At 40.6% G+C, this 23,343-nt stretch overlaps 1 protein-coding gene across 2 annotated transcripts in view; it reads left to right on the top strand.

Annotated features, from left to right (window-relative positions):
• The window catches only part of ACVR1 (activin A receptor type 1), a 137,106-nt gene that overhangs the window by 91,323 nt on the left and 22,440 nt on the right, over positions 1 to 23,343 (top strand). For both annotated transcript variants that reach the window (XM_037138326.2, XM_037138327.2), the window contains 6 exons: positions 460 to 723; positions 2,923 to 3,134; positions 6,975 to 7,074; positions 10,639 to 10,785; positions 18,341 to 18,616; positions 22,696 to 22,893. In XM_037138326.2, coding sequence (XP_036994221.2) covers positions 460 to 723; positions 2,923 to 3,134; positions 6,975 to 7,074; positions 10,639 to 10,785; positions 18,341 to 18,616; positions 22,696 to 22,893 — 1,197 coding nt within the window. The remainder of the gene's footprint in view (positions 1 to 459; positions 724 to 2,922; positions 3,135 to 6,974; positions 7,075 to 10,638; positions 10,786 to 18,340; positions 18,617 to 22,695; positions 22,894 to 23,343) is intronic.

Here is a 23,343-nt window from a genome sequence, read left to right on the forward strand (position 1 = left end):
TTGTATGGAGTTAGCAGGAACTGGTGTTGACAGCCGCCATGTACTTAGTAACGTTCTTTTATTTTTTCCATAAAATAAAAGAGAGGAGCATAATTTTTGATGCAAGAATTGGGAGATGAGAGCCCATCAGGCCAAAGATAACATGAAAACCACAGGGGGAGAAGTTCATTTTCAGAGGCACGTGGACAGATGATAACCAGCTTTTGGCTTAGTGGGATCTAAAAGAGTACAGTGCTTACAGAAGTGCGTTCCTGTATTGAAAACTGGTTATTATCTGGTAGTTGGTCAAGTTACAGGTACAAGATAACAGCATATGGACATCATGGCCAATGCTGATGCTTAGCTTGTCTTTCTGTTTGGTTAATGTGTTTATCATGGTCTTGGAGAAACTGCGTGATTTCCCCAATGGTGTAAAATGCATTCAGTGATTTTTCCCCCTTCTTCTCTATCCTCTTGCAGATGAGAAGCCCAAGGTCAACCCCAAACTGTACATGTGTGTGTGTGAAGGCCTTTCCTGTGGGAACGAGGACCACTGTGAAGGCCAGCAGTGCTTCTCCTCACTGAGCATAAATGACGGCTTCCACGTCTACCAGAAAGGCTGCTTCCAGGTCTACGAGCAGGGGAAGATGACCTGTAAGACCCCGCCATCACCTGGCCAAGCCGTGGAGTGCTGCCAGGGGGACTGGTGCAACAGGAACATCACGGCCCAGCTGCCCACTAAAGGTTCCCATGGCCTTTTCTGTTTCTAGATAGAGGATTTTTGTGAGTGTTGTGCTGGTTCTGTGTGGGTTAAAGATGTAAGTAGCTACAGGGCTCTCCTCCAGCTCTTCGAACCAGAGGCAGTGGGCAACAAGGGAGACGAGCAAGAGAAAGGCACAGCCTTTGGAATCTAAAAGGAGGGTGCACATTTTTGGGGAAGTCAGCAAGGTGATGTCTACCTTGGGGACATCTTGGCCAACTGTATCTCCCTTAGTATCCATGAGCAAGGGAGTGGCTCCTGATACCCTTTTCAGTTAATGAGCCATGATGCCATTCATAATTTCCCCAAAAAATCCTGCTTAGTGAATGCTCATCTCTATGTTGAGTGGGTAGGGAGGACATTGGGACATAAGACTCAGGTGCCTGTGTGGAATACCTGTTCCTCTTTATAAGGAAGGAGACAAAGAGTGGCTCACTAACCTCTTCCGTCATTGTCTGAGTCCCAGTGACCAATCACTGAAAGTTGCAGCTGTGTGAGATTTCATGTGAACCTTGTAGGTGATGTGGAATCTTCTCTTTATTATATTCAACACGGATTCCATAGCCAACAGAGGTCAGTCCTCCTCTGAAACTGGTTCCCCATAAAATGAGCCCAAAATTGCTACCTCGAAGTCCTTAGAAATATTAATATACTTTAGTTTTTGTAGATTAACTCCAAGCCAAATTTGCTTGCTATGTGTCATCCATTATTAATAGGCATATTTATTTAATTTTGCACTGACAAAAGAAGAAATGACCAAAAAAAGTGGAGTAGGAGAAGCTACTGGGAACATGCATCCATTGCCAGAAATGTCAGTCAGAGAGGGAGGAGATAGAAAAGTGAAAAAACTGATACGTAGTCATGTGATTTTTGAAGTTACAGTGATGACCTTTAGGCATGTCGAAGAGAGATTACATTTTGAATAATAAGAGAAGGTTTTTAAAATGGAGATCTTTAAATGGTTAAAACTAAAAGGCTACCTGATGGAATAAACTGCACTTTAAACTTTTTGAGTTAAATTATTATTCATAGAAGGGATAGACATGAAGAAATGTCTGCATTCACACAAAAATTCTATCTACGGTATGAAAAGTTCCTACTCTGCAGAACACTCTGCTAGATTCTAGGTTGTGATAGAAAATTTATTTATTTTACTTAAGGAATTTCTAATTTAATTAGGGAGGCACAGTATTTGTGATTTAATGTTGTATATAATTAGTTTTACACTTTATCGTACAAATGACATGTGCCACAGAGTATATGTGCCAAGTTGTTGATTAATTTGGATTTAGGAAGTTAAAAGAGATGTGTAAAGGAAATAAGGCTTCAGATTGGATCTCTGAAGGGGCCAGGGACCTGGAGATGAGTAAGTCCCATGTGGGGAAGAACAGGGCTTAGTGATAGCGCCACGAAGAGTCTGAAATTCAGGGACAGTTATAATTTTGGGACCTTTTGATGATGGACTTTCACTATTTAACTAAGAAATTTCGACTTAACTCACTAGGCAAGTAGAGAGTCTTTGCGAGTATTTGCTTGAGTGATTTGTGAGGCTTTGAGGGAGGGCATGGATGTTCGAATGGGTGATACAGGAAATAGTGTCTGAATGAGGGAGTGACTCAGTGAATGAATGTTTTGAGTGAGTGAATCAGTGTTGAAGATATTGAGTAAAAAGAACAGATGAAGGAATAGGTTCCCAGGCAGAAATCCTGATATAAAAAGATCAATGAAAATTTAGCAACAGACATCCAAGGTACATTGGAGAGAGAAACCACAGATTGGGCAATTTGGTTTTAACTCAGCATTGTCTCCCAGGGATATTAGAGCATAACGTCTGCCTGCAAGGGATTGATGATAAAACAATCCTTACAGATCAAATCCAAGTTAATAAGAGTAGTACCAGAGATTTGTATAGTACTGAATATTTTAAAAGCACTTTCACACACAGGCATTAATACAGATGGTTCTCAATGGATTTTTTTTCCAGTTGTGTCTAAATGCTTAATAGTTAAAATGACTGGGCTATTGGCCAGGTGTTAGGAGGTATTTTAGTTTAACACTTAGTGACTTGTGAGACTTTGTGGTCAGGATTTGGAGCTACTTGTTAGGACATTAGTTATAAATATTAAATAGTAAGTAAACAGTGATTCTTACAGCCAATTACCATTTTTCTCCCCCATTTCCAGGGAAGTCCTTTCCTGGAACACAGAATTTTCACTTGGAGGTCGGCCTCATCATTCTGTCTGTAGTGTTCGCGGTATGCCTTCTAGCTTGCCTGCTGGGAGTCGCTCTCCGGAAATTTAAAAGACGCAACCAAGAACGCCTCAATCCCAGAGATGTGGAGTACGGTACCATCGAAGGGCTCATCACCACCAACGTTGGAGACAGCACGTTAGCAGTGAGTTTGCGACCCTAGGGAATCCCGAGTGTAATGAAAATGGCTGAGGATGCTTTTTAATTTGGAGCATGAAACGCTGAGCAGTAATGGTGACTGAATAGTGGGCACACATACCACTGGCCATATACACCCTGAGCAGGCGTGTGCTGGCACCTGTCTGGTCTCCCCTGTGTGAGAGCATTAATTGTAGACAACATTTACATTAAGTAGGAGAGGAGATTTACTTCAGCAGATTTGGGGGAGTAAAGGAAAAGGAAGAGAAAATGATTTCCTATATGGTTGAGGGGGGGATTCATGTAACTCAGTTACTCTGTTTTTAGCAATAAAAGTACTTTCATAAAAAAACCCATTTTGCTTGATATTAAAAAATCTCTTTCCCTTCTAGATTATTTTAAAACCCTATTATTTAAGACTTTAAAACTTGACATCCAAAAAAAGAGCTATTAAATTTTTCATGCTCTTGTGCTGCCCCCTTGTGGAGAACAGTCATTTGTTTAATTGACTGATGTCCAGTAGAAGTTTTAAATACTAGCCACCTTAAAAAACTTTTTTTTAAAAAGAAAAGAAAGAAAGAAATCCTGGGTGATATTAATTTCAACAATATATTTAACCTAATATGTATAATTATTATGATTTCAACATATAATCATAAGGAATTATTGAGATAGTTTACTTTTTTAGCTCAGTTTTCAAAATCTGGTATGTATTTTACATATACAGCCTATAACAGTTCAGAGTAGCCACAGTTGATTTGCTCAGTGTTGACATGTGGCTGGTAACTACCCTGATGGACAGCAGAGGGTTAGAAACTGTTGTGTTTATATGTTTTAAATGTATACTTTTACATGTTTTTAAATGATGAAATCATATTAAAAAGTGACTGTTTATTTTTACATTTTAAATTTGTCAAGTGTTAAAGAAACTTAAATTTTAAGTAGAAAGGGAGTCCTTTGCTGTAACTAGGTTATCATAAATTACAAGAGAAAAATAACAACATTCTAAAGGGATACTTTGCTGAGTCTGTTGCCTCCTCTGAAAAAGGTGAAGATTAGTGAGTGTTAGAGAGGTGTTAAAAACGTACCAGTACCAAATCAAGATGACTTTTCATAATCTGATGAAATAATGGAGGCAGTAATTTTATAAAGGGATTCAACGATCTTTAATGCCATGATTGTGGATCACCAGAGATCATTTGTATTAAGCCTTCTTCTTTGAGACAGCAAGCCTGACAGGGTCTGAGTTCTGCAGGTAGGCCTGCCGCGCAGCTTCCTCTTTGCTGGAGAAGACTTGTGCTTACCAAGCTTTGTGGTGCGGGTGCTACACCTGGACCATTTTTGGTGCACTGTTGAATCATTCGGTGGCGGTGGATACGGGCCGAGAGCGGCTGGCACTGCTGCCTTTCCCATCACCGGGCCCGCCTTCAAGTGTACTTTCTGGTATGAAAATGGGAGAAGGAGCCTTGGTTAGCTTCCTTTTGCCTACCTGTTTAAACTGTGGTTCAGAAAAACTGGGGAAAGAGAAGACATTTCATTTCAAAAAGTAGAGAATTACAGGTATCATGTTTTTTGTTGTTGTTAGAAATGTACTTAGAAGTTTATTTAATATTTTGAGGAAAATGAAACAGTTTATTGAGTTAGGAGCAAGAAAATACTAGGCTGAATCCTGACAAAGCTTTAGCAAAGCAAGATTCTAAAATAGATTTTCAGAACTTTGTTCCTTAGAACAACTAACATAACTAATCACCTTGGGCAATAATAGGAATATCTTGGTTAAATTACTGTTTAAATAGTCTCTATAATTTTGAAAGATTGCTGGGAGTGTATGCTTAAATAGTCTTCTCAACCATGTTAGATGAGAGTTTAGCACAATAGAATTTAAAATAAATCGTCATTATTGACCTGCATACTTCCTCATGTAAGCTGTATGATCATTATGATTCAGCAAAGCACAGCTGTTTAGTAAAACAGTTCCCCTCTGTTGAAAAGAAAAGCCTTGGGGTCCCAGAGTTGAAGTAGGTGTTTATTTGTCTTTGGTTGATTTCCTCTCCATTCCCCGTCTTAAGGTTATGAACTAGGTTAGAACGAGGATTATACATTCGGTTGGCCAAAAAGTCCATTTCATTTTTTTCTGGACATGGCTCTAGTAGCACTTAGGTGTCTTTAACTTCATTCTTTAGATTGTGTTGTTAGATTGTATTGTTAAAAAAACATTGAAATTGGTGAATTTTTGTGCAGCTATTTTAATATTGAAGATGGGAGAAGATATACATCTTTTTTGGTGTATAATACTTTATTATTTTGAGAAAGGTAAAAAGACAAGCGAAACACAAAAAAGATTTGTGCAGCATGTGGAGAAGGTGCTGTGAATGACTGAATGTTGTCAAAAGTGGTTTGCGAAGTTTCTTGGTACTATTGACATTTTGGCCAAATAACTCTTTGCTGTGGGGCTGTCTTGTGCATTGGAAGATGTTTAGCAGCATCCCTGGCCTCTACCCACTAGAAGCCAACAGCGGGAAAAAGCCAACAGACTCAAAATATCCAAATCAATAAGGTTACTGGTGAAAATGAAAGGTTTTTATGTAAAAATTAAAATGTTCTTTAAAAAACATCTGTAACAGACTTTTTGGCCAACTCAATATTATAGAAAAAATGACATAATAGTTTAATTTTCTGAATTTTTCTCTAGAAAAATTGAATGAATAAAGAGAAAAAAGAACATCAGATAAATGGTTTGGGAGATGTGAGAGTTCTTCATCTACATTCAATTTCTGGTTGATTATCCATTTTGTGGTTTTTAAGGGTTGTAAATTTGTTCCTTTGGTTCAGCTTTTGGTAATTTTACTGATGAGCAGTACTTCACAGTGGCACTCAGAATAAGTTAAAAAAAAAGTAGATGAAATTCAAACAAGTGAGTGTGTTGCATTAACAGGCCAGCTAAACTGTTTGGAAAAGGACGAACTTTGAGGAAGGTCCGCTCACTGTTCCTCCAGCCTTATCTCCGCCTTCACGGGCCCAGTGGTTATCACGGACAAGCTGTTTCTGATGCAGAAAGACCTCTGCTTCTTAGTTGCTTTCTTCTTTTCCTAAGCAGTGGAAATTTATGACTGTACTATTTGGTAATCTTTTTCACAATATGTTCTTTTTTAGAAGTAGATTCAGGGCATGGTTTTAATGAAAGTTGTAGTTTTTCTATCATGCGTGGCTACTTCACATAAAAATGTGACATGCAGGTGTTAATTTTGTGGCCCCTTTGTTCTACACTCTGCTTGAGTGTACTGGTTTGATGACTCACATGGCCAGCTGTGCCTTTTTAAGACAGGCAACATTACACTCATCTGTTTCCTATTCCTAATTTGTTTTTCCTCATTAGAGCCCCTTAGTTGGCATGTCAACCAGAGTAGATCCTTTGCTAGATACTGACAAGTGGCGTAGAAGGTGGCTGGTTATGCCCAGCCCTTGGACTTGAAGTTCCTTGCTCTTCTTTTGCTCCACTTGTTCCCTGTTCTACTGTTTTCCCTGTGCCCCGCCTACTTCCTGGACTTTTTAAGTTGCATCTTCAACTTTGTCCACCCAGCTTCTTTATGTATTTAATTCTAAAACTGGGTGCATGAGAGGACCACCTATCCCCCAGGAAAACCTTTCCTGTACCAGGAAAAGGGTGAGCTTCTGGTTTTCCTCATAAAACCAGTGCTTCCAATAGTGGGGCTGGTCACGCACGTGAAGGGGATGTGCATCCAGGGTTGCTGCCTCTGCAAGAGTTAGAGCAACATGCATGCTCCTACTCTGCACTGAGAGCTGTTTATCAATGGTTTTATTTTTTTCTCCTTGTCTTGAAACACAGGATTTATTGGATCATTCGTGTACGTCGGGAAGCGGCTCTGGTCTTCCTTTTCTGGTACAAAGAACAGTGGCTCGCCAGATCACACTGTTGGAGTGTGTCGGTAATTCTTTTTTGCCTTCCTTTGGGGGTTACATGCAGTGTTAGTTTTGGTTCTAGAAGTAGGATGGCGCTTGGAAAGAAGTCTGTTTGTTGTTTCCTGTTGCTGGTTAAACATCGGGAGATGCAGGGTAGCCATGTGGTGTGACTCCGTCTCTGTCCTCCGTGTGACTTGTGTTGGAGCACCTGACCTTGTGTAAGTCCTTGTCAAAGGAATCTGTCACTAGTTAGTAGAGAGAATGCTCAGTCAAAAGTTTTCAGTTTTCAGTTGCAAGTAAATCCTTTGGGATGAGGGGAATGTTTAAAATTTTAATTAATATGGCTGCTCCTGATTGTAGGTATTGAATGATATGAGGTAAGTAGGTTTGTGGACCATAAACTTGCTTATTGCAATTCTCTAATCCCTCTCATTCTTCTCCTGCCTTTAAAAATAATAAAATAAATTTACCAAAGCTACCTTTATAACTGCTTTATATAAACAAGAGCTATGTATACGTATTTCCCTATGGCCACTCACATTTTTTCCATATAGAAACATTTATACATAGATGTCATCATAATGTGTATATAATTCATGTCCCCTTTTTTCAGTTTTAATCTTACACACATTTCCCTGTATTTGTACACATCATAAGTATTTTTAAAGAGAGTAATACTTGTCTATTGACTGTTAATTTTTCTTTAACATTACTACTTGAGAAATATTTTGTACACATTGCTTCTTTCTTTTGAATTCCCAGAATAAATTCCCAGGAATTAGGTTCATGGGTCAAAATTTCTGACATGTCAATGGCTTGTTTTTGTACGGCTGATTGCCGCCTAGAGAGATGGTACCTAATGCTTTTATTTTGAAGTCCCAATTTTTGTTAGGTTTATTGTTCTCTGGTGGCTGTTTGCTAGCCGCATGATAGTTTTCATTATATTCTCTTTAAGACTCCATGCAGGGATGGCCACAGTGGCCATAATGGGTTGGCATCATCTCTGCGATTTCCTCCTAATTCTCCAGGTTTCTTTGGGCTGGATTTGGCAGTTTTGGGGTAGGCGGCTCCCTCCACCACGTGGCTGCTGTGCTCTGGCTTCTCTTCCTGTTTCCATGAAAATCAGGACCCCCCTAACCCAGTAATGGAAAGGGGGTGGGGAGACGTAGTAAGAGTGGCAAGTGTCCCTTTCAGGTACACAAGCGTCCATCCGAAGCCTGTTGCCCATACCCTAGGTCTACAGCTACTAGGACTGTCTGAACACTGCTTTGTGCTGCTTCTCTGCAGCGGAGAAGATAAAAAACCGAAAAGTCCCGAAATGTGCTCAGTGCGTACAACCAGGGTTGTCCTTTTGTACTACGTAACATCACTTAACATCCTATTTGATCATGAACCAGGGGCTGTGGGTAGGGGTGCGAAGCAGTGAAGGGAGGCGTGTGCCTGTCGCACTTCCCCCAACCTCCTGTCCACGGCCATTCACCATTCCCAGGGCTGCAGGTCTCAAGATCTGTCCTTGAAGATGGACCTCAGAGTCCAAAGGGCGACATAATGTTGTACCTTTAAAAATACATACTGTTTCTGGTTGTATAGATATTTTCAGTATTTTTTGAAATAATGTATATTCAGTTACAGCACTTTGTTGGTGTAGCGCTGAAGACTTTTAAAAAAAGCAGTGCCTTTTTAGTAGCTTATGGTGTTCATGTATTACAGCCTTAAATAAAAATGTCTGTGATGAATTGCTTGTGAATAGTACATTGTCATTTTTAGTTCAAAAAATAATACATGTTGGACTAGATCAGTCTTTCCCAGGCAATGATCAGTGAGCCCCCAAATTTCAGAGGCTTTGGGGGTCTGTTTTGTGGGGATCCGTGGCCAGGACTTCTGGGCAGCTCTGCTTCTGTTTTTAGGGAATCTTCCTAAGGAGGGTTTGACAATGTGAAAAGCATTTGAAAACCATTGAAGTAGTTTTCTATTTTAATTCTACCTACTTATCCTGACATCCATCTCTGTTTTCTCATATTAAAAAGAAAAAAAAGGCCTTAAAGGGAACTTTATAGTAATGTCCACAAGTTCTCTGGGGAATTTTTTCTCTTTCCTAATGAGACTGTTCAGACAAAGGGCAACCAAAGATACAGAAGGGAAACAAAGAGAGGGAAAGATAAGCCTACCATTTTTTAGCAGCCAGTTTTGTAGCATCTTCGCATCAGCCCTCTTCTTGAACTACAAATGCTGGGCCGTTGCTTTATTCATCGACTTAATTGACAAGATTAAAATTAATATTGTACTAAATGAACACTATTTGTGTGACCTGACAGTGGCTCACAAAGACCACTTACCACATTTAACATCCTTTAGAGTTAGTCATTGGTATTTAACAGGGGCATTATTTATCATAAGGAAATCTAGATTGAGTGGTTTTGATTATGTTTCAGGTGAGTTACCCGGACAGACGTGCTCTCTCTCTCCATATTTGGGTTCTCAGTGGCTTCGTTTTTCAGCAAAGAGCTGTATTTCTGTCTGTGCAGGTGGTGCTACAGCTGCTTATTACCAGCCGTGATTTCCATCAGCCACTTGCCCCACTGCACCGCAAGCTGCGCCTGTGGCTGCAGGGTTGTCTTGGTGCCGCATGTCTTTCTCCTTGATTATACCCTGTGTTGATCCACAGAGTCTTGTGGTAATTACCTCCTCCTCCCAGCCTCCCTGCTCACCCCTACCTATAATTAAGGCACAACATGGCAGAGGGGGCATGGAGTTGACAAGCTGAGTGAGGAGTTGCTGCTGCAGAAGGGGGCATGCACCGGGCAGAATCATCACAGCTAGTCACTGTATTCCGGAGAACGTCTTCTCCAGTTGGTCTTTCCAGTGTCGTCCGCTTGTGGCATTGCAGGGGCTGTCTAACAAGCAAATACCCATGACCAATGTCAGAAATCAGAACTGTTCTGGGATTATGGGTTTAAGACTTTGCAAATCCTCTTTTGAACTATATCCTCCACCAAGAAATCCTTTAGGGATGGCAGTGGCTGCTTGTCGATCTCCTTCACAGCATTGTTTTTTGTGTGCTCGTGTGTGATTTTCTTTTTAATCTTTCAGAACACACATTTCAAACTTAACAGTCTCCTTTATGAAAAATACAAGTGCGTATGGAAATTCACAAATTTGAAATCTCAGAAAATGCCTGTTGATCGTGTATGAGGGGAAAGAATGAAATAAGCTATTCAGTTTAGCCACATACACTTTTTCAGCACGACACTGAAATCTAATCATCTCTACCATGTTTTTAGTTTTACTAACTTTCATGTGCTTTTTAAAACCATGTGTGTCTTATGCCTTTTAATAGAGGACTTTAAATGTAAAACTTTGTCATCTGCAGCTAACGGTGCAGTGCAAATATGGACGGTGTTTAATTTATCACAGTGGGGTGGTCGGGAGGGGCAGGATCTACCTTCACAGGCAGAAGGTTGTGGTATTTAGATCTCAATCAAACTGAGTTTTCCCAGTGAACAGTGGGAGGGGTTAAGAGTCGTAGGCATGAACTTGATTGGCTACCTCTTCTGTCCTGTCCAATGTCACCTCTGTGCTGCTTTCCACAGGGAAAGGCAGGTATGGTGAGGTGTGGAGGGGCAGCTGGCAGGGGGAGAATGTGGCTGTGAAGATCTTCTCCTCCCGGGACGAGAAGTCGTGGTTCAGGGAAACAGAACTGTACAACACCGTGATGCTGAGGCACGAAAATATTTTAGGTAAGTACAAGGATGACTCCCCTCATTAATTTTAGCTAGAAAGAACTAATTTGCCTGCTTTGGTCCCCTCTGATTTGGTGTATGTGAATTTGCCAGTCTCTCCTGAAAAGTGATACAGGGATCTTGAGCATTTATATACTGTTTAATTTTTTTAAACACTAATTTCTTGTTTAAATCTGCAGAGAGGCTACGTTTGAAGGTTTACTTGACAATGAAAAGGAAATTGTTATCATTCATTCCTTTTCTGCAGGTCGCAATTTAAACAACACAAATTTGCCCCATATTGTTCACTTCCAGGCTCCATCGGTTGTTCTGCTCCTCCCACACCCTTTTTGAATATTTATTACTTGAATCAAACTAAGAAAGATCTTTGGACGATTTCCTAGATTTTCATAGCTCCCAGGGACATCGTAATTAAATGCACATTCCCTCAACCTAGGCATCGTTTTGAAAGCCCAGATTTACAGAGGGATTTAGCATACATTTTAATTTGGAAACTAGAAGCTTAAAAACATTTGTGAAATATGGGAAGAGCTCATTGAAATACGGCTATGGAAGTGTAAAGGGTGAGAATATTCCTCGTGTCCCTTGGCTTATATGTTTTTGAAAAGTTTTTGTAAATGTGTTTATACTAATAAATCTGTGATGAATGCTGCCTGGAGTGGTATTTGTTGGTGGATATAAAGTTCGTATAGAATCTGACCTACAGAAGATAGTGTTGGCCACTTCCTGGCTATTGGATTGGGTTTGGCCTACACAAAGCTGTTGCCAGGATTTATTTCTATGCCTGCAAATTTCTATCAATGACGGATGGACAGCACGTGTAAGTGGTCCTATTGCCTGTGGTGTTGTAGCCATGAAAACACTGTAGCACAGCCCATGTCGCATATTTTTGCGGTGATGCTGTTGTAAACAAGCCTACTGTGTTGCCATTTGTATAAAAGTATAGCGCATACTGTTACGTACAATAGATGATACTTGATAATGAGGATTTACTGCACTTTTATCATTATTTTAGAGCGTACTTTTTCTATATTTATAGAAAGTTCACTGTAAAGTTGATCACATCATTTTCTTTTGTGCTTGATTTATTGTCATGTGTTTCTATAAATTGAGTGTGGCCTCAGTGTGCAGTGTTTACAAAGTCTGCAGTCGTGCACAGCAGAGTTCTAGGCTGTCACACTCACTGTCGTTTCACTCACTCCCTGGCTCGCCCGGAGGAAACCACTGTCCTGCAGGCTCCTTTCCTGGTAGGCCCCCTGTACCGGTGTGCTGTGTTTTATCTTTTACACCACGTTTTTACCGTGCCTGTTCTGTGTTTGGCTGTGTTTAAGTACACAAACGCTGCTGTGTTACAGTGGCCATGGCATTCGGTGGAGTAGCATGCCATCCAGGTGGTGGCCGAGGAGCGAGAGGCTGTGCTGTGCAGCCCAGGTGGAGAGCCCTCCGTGCCATCTAAGTGCATTCTGTGATGTTCGCACAACAACAGTTTCCAAACAAGACACCTCTCGGGATGTACCTCCATCGTTAAGTGGTGCGTGGCTGTACTGCCAATTAGTGTTAAACCTGAGTCAAGTTGTTGGCAAATAATGGTTTGACGGTTGTCCAAAAGCTTTGCTTCAACAGTGTGGTGGTGCGTTCCATCTCAGAAGGGTCTCAGTGTCTGCTGTTGATTTTTTCCCTTCCTCTTCCCCTTGGGCCCTAGCCAGCACCTAATCCTCCTCACTTGGATTGTTATTCTTGGTCTCCCCTTTCCAGTCTATCTCTCTACACTGTTATCTTCCACTGGGGAGCTGAGATACTTGGTGCTCAAGTTGTTTTTAAGGACTGTCACATTGCCTGCAACAGTTGTGACTTCTGGGCCTGGCGTGCTAGACTCCCTGTTCTGGGGTCCAAGGAGTTTCTGCAGCATCCTGTACAAATGTGCACACACACAGCCACTGCTGACATTTGCCCTTCCTCAGCATTGCCGTGAACATCCATGTCTCTGTGCCTTTGTTCATAATGTCCTTGATTACCTGCTATACCTGTCCCACCCTCCAGCCACCCTTTCTTCCATTCAGACATCTCAGTTCCCTTTTACTCTCTCCCGGGAGAATTAACTGTGCTTTCCTGCACTCCCCACTCTGTACCTCTGCTATTACTCTTATCACACAGTGCCTCGTGTTGCTGCTGGATCCTGTGTGTAACAACACCAGTAGCGATGGCAATAACAGCAGTAACGACTAGTTAGCAGGCGGTAAGCAGTGATTTAGGCGCGTTTTCTTATTTACTCTTCGTCATAGCCATAAGAAGCTGGGTACTCTGGTTTCCCAGTTGTAACTGCGGAGGTAACTGAGGTACATAGAGGTTAACAGCACCCGGCACATTGAATAGTAGAGCTGAGAATCACCCTGGGCCGTCTCGCTCCTGACCACAGTTCTGTACCCCACACTGTAGTTGGCTAGATGGTCATATACAATAGTAGTAGAGTTGCTTCTTAGTCTGGAGTCAGGGTACAAGGTGAAAATACATCAGCAGTTGGAATTACCCTTCAGTGTCCCAGTTTTTCCTCTGAAACTGGAACAGATTGAAGTTACGTAACAGATAAAGCACTGGCTGTATTAGAAGCTGTGAGGTCCAAGAAGTACTTGAGCTTTAAATGTTAGAATTACTCTTGATGGCAGATGTGCACATGCTAAGAAGCATGGGGGTCTGAGACTCACTGAGGGAAGTGCATGTTCGGGCTTCCCTGTCATTCTCATGGGTTCACAGGCTCATTGAGCAAAGTGCTCTGGGTATCACCGTACTGTGGAAATAGTCACTTTATCCGTGCACTTAACTTAAATGACCTGTGATACCACTCCACTCTTCAGTGCAAGGAGGACAGGAATTATTTCCATTGTTTTTGCTTTCATGTTCAGTACGGAGGACAGCACACTACACATGGTAGGTGTTCAGTAAATATTTGTTAGATTGGATTAAATCACAGGGGAATTTGAAATTCACCTTTGCAATATGATTCATGTGAGAGACGTTGTTTCCTTAGTGTGATCACAGAGGGCAAAACATTGTTCATTTCTTATTGCCAGTGATCCACAGAAATTTGGAATTCATGAGCTGTTTCTACCCTTGTCATAACGTCAAACCAGTGGATTGATCATACTGTGTAGTCTTCTTAATTGAGAAAGTTTGTAGAACACACAATGTTTTTTGTTAAACTTCTCTCCCTACTTTACCGGTTTTCTGGATGCAGAGACTTTAAGGCTTTCTGTGATCATTTTCTTCTCCATTAAAAGAGCATATTGTATTTTGAATATCAGATCACCATCCCCCCATCCTTGAGTATTGCTATAACTATAGCCACCAAAATACATAATTAAATTATACGCACAAATACATAAATACATGCACATATATAAACATGCATGCGTATAAAACTCTGTGCCCTCATTGTTCATCCTTATACATAAACTTGTAAAACTGTCTTTCAAACGGACTAGTTTGGACGTCAGCCCTTCCTTTTACTGTGCTTGGTGTAGAGCCAGCGGATGAGTGAGTAACGGGAGGCTCTGCTGTGTCAGGGCAGAAAGAGTGGTCTGGAAATTTGGGAAACGTGTCTACTCTCGCACTGCGTGACTTTGGGCCGAAGTTGTATGTTTCTGCACACTCTTTTCGCCATTGCTAAAATCAAAGAGGTTGAGAATTTTACTCCAAAGTCTTATCTTACACTTTAAAAAAATTTTCAAGTTACATAAAATTGACCATTTTAACCATATCAGTGTACAGCTCAGTATGACAAGGATATTCACAACTGTAACCAGTCTCCACCCTCCATCTCTAGAACCTTCTCATGCTCTTAAAAAGTGCTGCCCAACATTGTAATCAGTCAGTTTCTGGAGATCAATGGGAAGTAAAGGGAACTACCCACAAGAGATACAAAGTTACAAAATCATTGTGTTTAATTGAACCCTGGGCTATTTAAAATACAATAATGACCAACTATTCTTGAACACTTACTACATGTTAGGCATCCTATGAAGTGTTTTGTATCTAATAACTCTTCTATTGTCACAATAAACCTTTATAAAATATATGCTGATGTCCTTGTCCTATAAATGAGGACACCAAGGTGGAGATTTTATGTGACCTGTGCAAGATCACCCAGCTGGGGAATTGTGGGGACAGCGTGGGAACCCAGTAGTTCAACTCTGGAGCCAGCAGCACTTGGCCACCACGCCCCCCTGTGTGGGGTCGCAGGCCCAGCCGGCGGAGCTGCGCCGTGCCTGCTTCCTGGGAGAGTCGCCAGTCAGAGGTCTCAAGGGGCACGGATTACTGCACTTAAGATTTTGGGGTGGTTTTTTTTTTAGCTTTTGAGGAGCCTGGGAGGATGACTTTGGCTGTTTAACAAGAGGCTTTTGCCCTGTGCAGTTTCTCTTCCTGTTCTGGACACACCCAGTGGCTGCTGCCAGAGTTCTGTCTTATAGGCATCTGTTCAACCTCCACAAACAGTAGAGCTGTTGGACCTACAATGCAGATATCTTATAACAAATGCTCTAGCATTTTGAAGAAAATGCAGTCATATGATTCACACCTGAAAATAGTTTTATAAAAAAATCTTACTCATTTAAAAGTTCTCTTTCCTGAAGTTACAGAGCAGTGATTGTCAACTGTTTTCATTACGGCACACATAAACTAATTACTAAAATTCTGTGGCACACCAAAGAGTATATATTTTGCGAGTTGGACCAAAATAGGTGTAATTTTGATTGATTTACAAAACTAATGTGGATAATAGTAATTATTTACTTTTTTGCTCCAAATTGACTTAAAAAATCGGGTGCCTATACTTGTATACAAGGATTTCTAGTACCAAGAATTAACCAGTCAGATGCAACCTTATTATGTGACGGGACCAATAAGGTACAACTCTGTTATATGACCTATATATTTATGATTTAAGATGGCATTTACACCAGACGGCTGTTGTTATTTTTAATTTAACAGTCTAAGGGAAAAGAGGTCAGTGTCCCTGACTAGATAGTCAGGTACTGCACATTTTAAAAACTCTTGCAGAAGCCCTGGCCAGTGTGGTTGAGTTGGTTGGAGGATCCTGCTGTAAACCAAAAGGCTGTGGGTTTGATTCCTAGTCAGTGCACATGCCTAGGCTGTGGGTTTGATTCCTGCTCTCAGTGCATGTAGGGGGCGGGCAACCGATTGGTGTTTCTCTTGCTGTCTCTCTTGCGCATGCTCTCTCTGTCTCTGTCTCTCTCTCTCCCTTCCTGTCTCTTTGGAATCAATAAATACATGCTCAAGTGAGGATTTAAAAAATTGTTATAACTATTAAATAAGTGGATAAATAAATAAATAAGTAAATAAATAAAATTCTTGTGGCACATAGGTCGAAAATTGCTGGTCTAGCCCATAATTGACGAAACAGACAAAAATCCTTCTTGAAGACCTAGGGGACTTAGAGAGAATAAAAATTTGTTATTGATTTTTTTAATCAAAGGTTGCACTCCCTCTGGCAGAGAAATCAGTAGAGGCTATACAAGTACACAGCAATAATTTAATTTCTTTTGAGTGGTGCTTTTATATTTTGGGGTATTTAGTTTTGAGAATGTCATTACAGATTAATATATGACTTAAAACGACTAAGCAGGAACATTTCCTTGAATAAGAATTATTAACGTTTACACATTTTGATTCACTTATGGCTAGCTAAGGGCTTTGGGAGAGGCTGCTTTGTGGAGATGAAGACAGATTAGAGAGTGAGCAATTCAGTGCGGCTGGGGGAATTGTCCCAGAGGAAGGGGGATAAACGGGTAGGCAGTCAAAGTGTGGACATGTTACTCAGTTCGCTTTACAGATGTTTCAGGGATACAAATGTCAATTTGTCTTCCTCCGAGTAGAAGTCAACCTGTTTGGGGTTAGTGTATGTGTTCGAGAGTCAGACTGTCTGGGACCGTCACTGACCTTAATGTCAGGGACGTAATCTACCTACTTTGTGTAGTTGTTGAAGGATTGCAATACGAGGTGCTTGGTGCATTGTTCGCACTCAGTACTTGATAGCTGCTTCTATTGTTGATGATGCCGAACAAATAGAAGGCCTTTCTTTGTTCCCGGAGCTTCCTGTGTGAGGTGGGTCGTGCCAGAACAGCTGGCACCAACCTTGGTGTTGGTTGCAGTTTAATAGCTTTGTGATTCTTGGCATCTCCCATCAACCACTTTATTATTTCTAAAATGAGTATAATGATATCTACCTTACTGGTCTATTGAGGAAAGTCCGCTGAGAAAATACATGTGAAAGTGATGTACGTTTTATAAGAAGTACTTAGTATGAGATGGGAAGGCATTTTATGCCTTTTTCTTTTACTTTACTTGGGAAATGACTTTCCCAAGTCATTTAATTCTTCAAGCCAGAACTTTAAAAAAAATTTGTCTTCTATTTATATCTCTTAAACTTTACTAACCGTGAAGTTAACATATATGATATATTATATAATACTATACATATGGTATTATAGATAGTACACTGCTATATATTACATATAATATACATTAAAAGCACAAAAGTACTTTTCTAGCACTATTCTTTTTACATGGTAATGTATGTAAGAATATTATTATATGATATACAGAGAAAAGTAAAGCTAGCAAAGTGCTTCTATAGCAAAAAGGACAAGCACACATATCACATTATATTCCATAGGTTAGGAAGTGCCTCTGACTTCTGTAGTTCCTTCAGTTTGCTCAGAAATTCCCCAAAGAATATCTGGAAAAATTCCTTCCTGCCTCTTTATCTACATCTGTCAATATTTCACTTCCCTTCAAGACCAGTTGTCACTTCCTGATTGAAGCCTATTATAACATCTGGTACAATATCTGTCTGCCCTTTGCAGATATATATCACAGTACTTTTCACAGTATGTTGTAATTTTTTTCTTTGTAAGTGTGTCTTCTTTTCCAGCTAACAAACACTGTGGTCTTGGTTTTCCTGTATGAGTAACAAAGAGCATCACAGATGCTTGTTGTATTTCATTAGTTCCTTTTTTTTATTTGATGAATCTGTCAATCATTTAATGTAAACTGACCTTTGTATTTTACAACTAAGAAGAGAGACCCCAAAGAGCCTAAATGAGCAGTTGATACTGCAAAGCAAATCGCAGGCAGAGCAAGGACAAGAGCACAGATGTTTGGGTTCCAGGTTTCTTTTCTTTTTGAGTAGTTGATGAAGGATCTGTACTGGGGATGTCAGTGTAATGAAGGACTTGGCACTAATGTTATGGGTAAGCACAAAAACATTCCTATTTGAATCTTAATGCCGTGTAAAATGTTTTTAAAAAGGTATTTTACCATGGAAATGAATATGAAATTTCCCTATTCAGGAGCAGTATCCTTTTAAGGAATAGACACTGTTCTTTTTCTTTGTTGATGCTTCTGTAAACCCTTCATGGCAGTTGGTTAGTTGAATTATTTTTTGTTACAGAGGATGCCTCCTGCATGGGTCACTGTTTCTGGATACTAGAAGTTTTGTGGAATGATCACATGTTAATTCTGTTCTTGCTCTCCCCAGGTTTCATTGCTTCAGACATGACGTCAAGACACTCCAGTACCCAGCTGTGGTTAATCACACATTATCATGAAATGGGATCGTTGTACGACTATCTGCAGCTCACTACCCTGGATACAGTTAGCTGCCTGCGAATAGTGCTGTCCATAGCTAGTGGTCTCGCACATTTGCACATAGAGATATTTGGGACCCAAGGGAAACCAGCCATTGCTCACCGAGATTTAAAAAGCAAGAATATCCTGGTTAAGAAGAATGGACAGTGTTGCATAGCAGATTTGGGTAAATTTTTACAAATATTTTTTAATTACTATTTTTACTCTGTTGTATTCCCACATTAACAAGGTTGCCTTCTTTCCGTCCCAACAGCGTTGTTGTGAAAAATTTCAAGCATGCAGATAAAATGCAAGAACTTCACAATGACCAACTGTATCCTAACTGCCCAGATTTTCCCATTAATATTTTATTATTTTTAAGCTTATCACATATCTATCCCCCATTCATGAATCCTTCTTAATCTCTGATACATTTGGATGTAAATTGTAGGCCAAAGAGCTCTCCCCTCTGAAGACTTCAGCATGTATACCACCAAATCATTTACTAGAGTTCATTATTATTTTTTTTTCTTTATAGGTAAAATTTAAATTTCCTGGGAGATGTACAAATCTTAAGTGTACATTCTTAGAGTTTGGCAGACGCTGTAAAATCCAAATCGGTATTGAGACGGAGCCTTTCCCAGGACCCCAGACCACCGCCTCATGCTCCTTCAGCCAGTCAGTGCCAGCCCAGCCTCAGGCGACCCTGCTGTTGCCTTCTGATTTCACAGCCCTTTACACAGAGTCGGCACACATAAGTAGCATATTGAACAGTTTGTCTTAAACATAGTTCTAAAGTTGTTAATCTGTAACCACAGCAGAATTATCAGTCGAGAAAGGGGGAAAAATCCCCAAACTAATTTGCTCTGCTAGGATATATCATTCTTACGGTGTTAGGGTAACACTCAGTGTAGCCTGAATTGCATTATAAACATGATTATTTTTATTTATAGTGACTGTGTGTAAAGCCATATACATCCTAGGCCCACGAAATATTGGCTGAATAATTACGCTAATAAGAACTGAGTTGTCATATTGGTTATTCATTTCAGTGGACTGTAGACACTCCTCACTTGACTTGATTGAAAATGGTTTACATCCATATCATGGTAGTTACTGTTAGACTCTTAAAGGCATAGACAGTTATATAAATGACAAAATTGTTTTTGTTCTTAAACACAAGGCATTTGACATGGCAGGAAAATTGATTTCTTTTGCATCCCTTTAAAGTCTTTTCTTTCATGATGAGAAATCATTTTACAATGTTTTCCAGGTATGAAAAGAAGACTCTTTAGGCTAGCCCCAAAAGGCACAGCCCTGGTGGTGTCTGTGGGCAGTTTTAGTTGTGCTATAGAACATGTTTATGGCTGGGCCATGGTTTTCAGAACCAGGGTGACCTGGGTTTCCTAGTTTTTCACCCTCTGTCTACATGCCTTAAGAGCTGGCCTGCTTACAGTCCATGCAGAGGTGGGCGGCTTAGCAAGGGGCTCCCCCCAGTGTTTGACACTGTGCACTGTATGGAGAAACTTTCATAGCAGTGTGCTTATGTGCTGTTCATGTACTGAATCAATTACGTCTACCTCACAGGACTCTGATAAGATTCAGAAATTATTATAAATACTTGGGATATGATAAGTATTTAAATTATAGCTGGTGTTACAACTCAGTGAAGTAGGGAAGATGGACATGTTGACATTGGTTTATGAAACCTGATGGGGAGGCAGTGGAAGGAGTTTTGCAGTCAGTTTACTGAGTTAATTCTTCAGCTGCATTTCTTTGGGTGGATCCGTGCAGAAAGCTGTGTGAAGGGGCCCTTCCTTATTCAGGGAAGTAAATCCATAGTATAGGACATAGTGCCCCTGAGACCACCCTTTGTATATAGTTTTTACTTCATACCCAGAAATTAAGGATTGCTTGTTAGAGATCATGCTGTACTAATACTGCAAAATACCAGTATTCTAGTACAAATACTGGTTTCCTATTTATTTTTCTATTATAAAAATACCCAAACATACAGAAAGTTTGAAAGAAAAGTATAATTACCATTCATATCTACAACATCTAGATTTAACAACTGTTTAAAATTTTGCCATATTTTGTTTATCTCTATGAGTATATATTTGCTAATTGATTTAAGAGTAAGTTGCAGACATCACATCATTACTCCCAGAACTTCAGAATGGATTCCCTAAATACTTTAGAATATATCTTTTGCATAATCACAATAAATATCACACCTAAAAGTTAATGATAATTCTTTAATATCACTTAATATTTATTTTCATATTTTTCAGTTTTTTCAAACAATAAATTCACCCATGGTTCACACACTGCATTTCCTTTGTCTTTTCAGTTTGGCTTAATAACTACCTATCACTGGGTAGCAAATCACCTCTAAAACTTAGCCACTTGAAGCAATACAGTTAGTGTCTCACACAGTCCTGCGAGGGAGGACTTGGAATGACTTAGCTCCGGTGTTCTGGCCCAGGGTCTCACGGGGGTAATGGTCAAGTCAAGCTGTCTGTCGGGGCTGCACGCGTCTGAGGGCTGGGTCAGGGCGAGAGGAACATCTGAGGTGGCTCACTCCAGGGCTGTGATGGGAGGTCTCAGTTGCTCGTTTTGTGAATCTCCCCACAGGGCTGCTTTAGTGTCTTTGCAACATGGTGAGTGAGCTGAGAGAGAGTCAGGAGTCATTAAGCTTCTTATGTCTTAATTTCGAAGATACACACTCATTTCTGCCATATTCTGCTTGATACCCTAGCCCACAAAGTGTGGGGAGTTGAGCTCCCCACTCTTTGTCATAGAGATAAACAAAATATGGCAAAATTTTAAACAGTTGTTAAATCTAGATGTTGTAGATATGAATGATAATTATACTTTTCTTTCAAACTTTCTGTATGTTCGGGTATTTTTATAATAGAAAAATAAATAGGAAACCAGTATTTGTACTAGAATACTGGTATTTTGCAGTATTAGTACAGCATGATCTCTAACAAGCAATCCTTAATTTCTGGGTATGAAGTAAAAATTATATACAAAGGGTGGTCTCAGGGGCACTATGTCCTATACTGTGGATTTACTCCCCCACATAATGGCCCCTTCACACAGCTTCACCTCTCACAGGAGAAGTTCCAGAAAAATCTGTGGACTTATATTTAAATCAACACAGCTATTATCTCCATGTTCTATTCAAATTGCACCTTTTCAGTATCCTATTATTTTGATTCTTTGGTACTAGAAATGGTGGAGGGCATGTATGATTTGGGAAGTGTTCACAGTGGCCATAGAATTTTGGGGTTGTTGAAAAAAATATAGGAAAGGGGAACCAGTCTGATTTAGTCTAATGCAGTTGCCAGTATCTTTGCTAATTATTGAGGCTGAGCTGTTCTCCCCAGCATTATGTAGCGTGACTGTCGCACACGTGCAGAGCCATGGAGTGGGAGGAGAAGCGTTCTCCATAGATGGCTTGAGGCAGCCCCAAAGGGTCATTGGGTTGCAAAAGTTTACAGGGGCTGCTTGTTCCACGTTGGCATGTTTTAGTATTTTGAGTGTCACAAGAATCATTTTCAGTTGGTCTGCATGTGTATCAAAAAGTAATTCCCTTTGCAGACCTAATCTCCTGGTCTGTGAGGAGTGCCAGGTCTCTCTAATTGACTGTGGAATTCTGAAATGGGTCAAAACCATTTCACATGAATGTTGTGCTTTGAATGGAAGTCCAGCTTAATGTTCTCTCCATGCGACTGTGAAGAAAGGCCCGTGGGTTTGGTTGGCGTTATTGTTCAGGTGCCTGGTTCGTCCTCTAGGGATGGAGCAGCCCTTCCTGTAGTGGCAAATTTCCTCAAATTCTGTCTGGCACAGTTTGAAACTTGTGAGTGTAGATGGGTGGGAGCTTTGGGGGAGCTTGAGAGTGTAATTTGCTGCTTGTTAAGCCACTTTGAGGCTCCCATTTAAGATGCGAGCCTGTTCTTTCTCTGGGCTTCAAACACCAGCCACGTCTTGGTTGGTGTATTAGTTCATTATTTACCTAGAACTTGGTGCCTCAGACACGCATATATATGTTAACCCAATAGCCTCTGACAGTATTGTTTCTGACAATAGCCCGTTTTCCTGCTCTCACCGAAGCCATCACAACGGGCATTCGGGAGATTACTCTGGCTGTAATGCAGCAGTGACCTGGGCACCCCTTGGGGTGGGTTTACAATTCTTCGGCAGCTCTCTCTGAGAAGGGAAGTGAGCTGATGATCACTGTTGTCCTCTCCCCTTTAGGCCTGGCAGTCATGCATTCCCAGAGCACCAATCAGCTGGACGTGGGGAACAACCCTCGCGTGGGCACCAAACGCTACATGGCCCCTGAAGTTCTAGATGAAACCATCCAGGTGGATTGTTTTGATTCTTACAAGAGAGTCGATATTTGGGCTTTTGGACTTGTCTTGTGGGAAGTGGCCAGGCGGATGGTGAGCAACGGTAGGTACCTGATCTAATGTAATATAATATTGTCCTTGTTCAGGTTCTGTTGATTCTGCTACCTTTAAAAGGGCAAAAGGACTATTTGTCCCCATTGTTCCTTGGCTCTTACCTGTCAAGCTGTCGGCACTTATATTTAATTTATGACTGGTACCTGAAATGCAATGGCATTGTATTTTCACTGTATAAGAGGAAATGGTGGTTTGAAAAAACAGTATTTCTGATTTCAGTGTCTCTGGTTATATTTTGCTTGCTTGTTTGTTATGTTGATTAGATTCCACTTATGGGTGAGATTATTGGTATTTGTCTTTCAACACTTGACTTAAGAACAAACTGACAGTAACTGGAGCGGAGGTGGGAGGGAATAATGGGGGGCTGTGGGGGAAGGGTTTTCAGGAACATGTATAAAGGACACATGGACAAAACCAAAGGGGGGTAGGTGGGATCAAG

Source organism: Artibeus jamaicensis, unplaced genomic scaffold (genome assembly GCF_021234435.1).
Source record: "Artibeus jamaicensis isolate MK-2021 breed Jamaican fruit bat unplaced genomic scaffold, CSHL_Jam_final contig_1832, whole genome shotgun sequence".
Taxonomy (NCBI): Eukaryota; Metazoa; Chordata; class Mammalia; order Chiroptera; family Phyllostomidae; genus Artibeus; species Artibeus jamaicensis.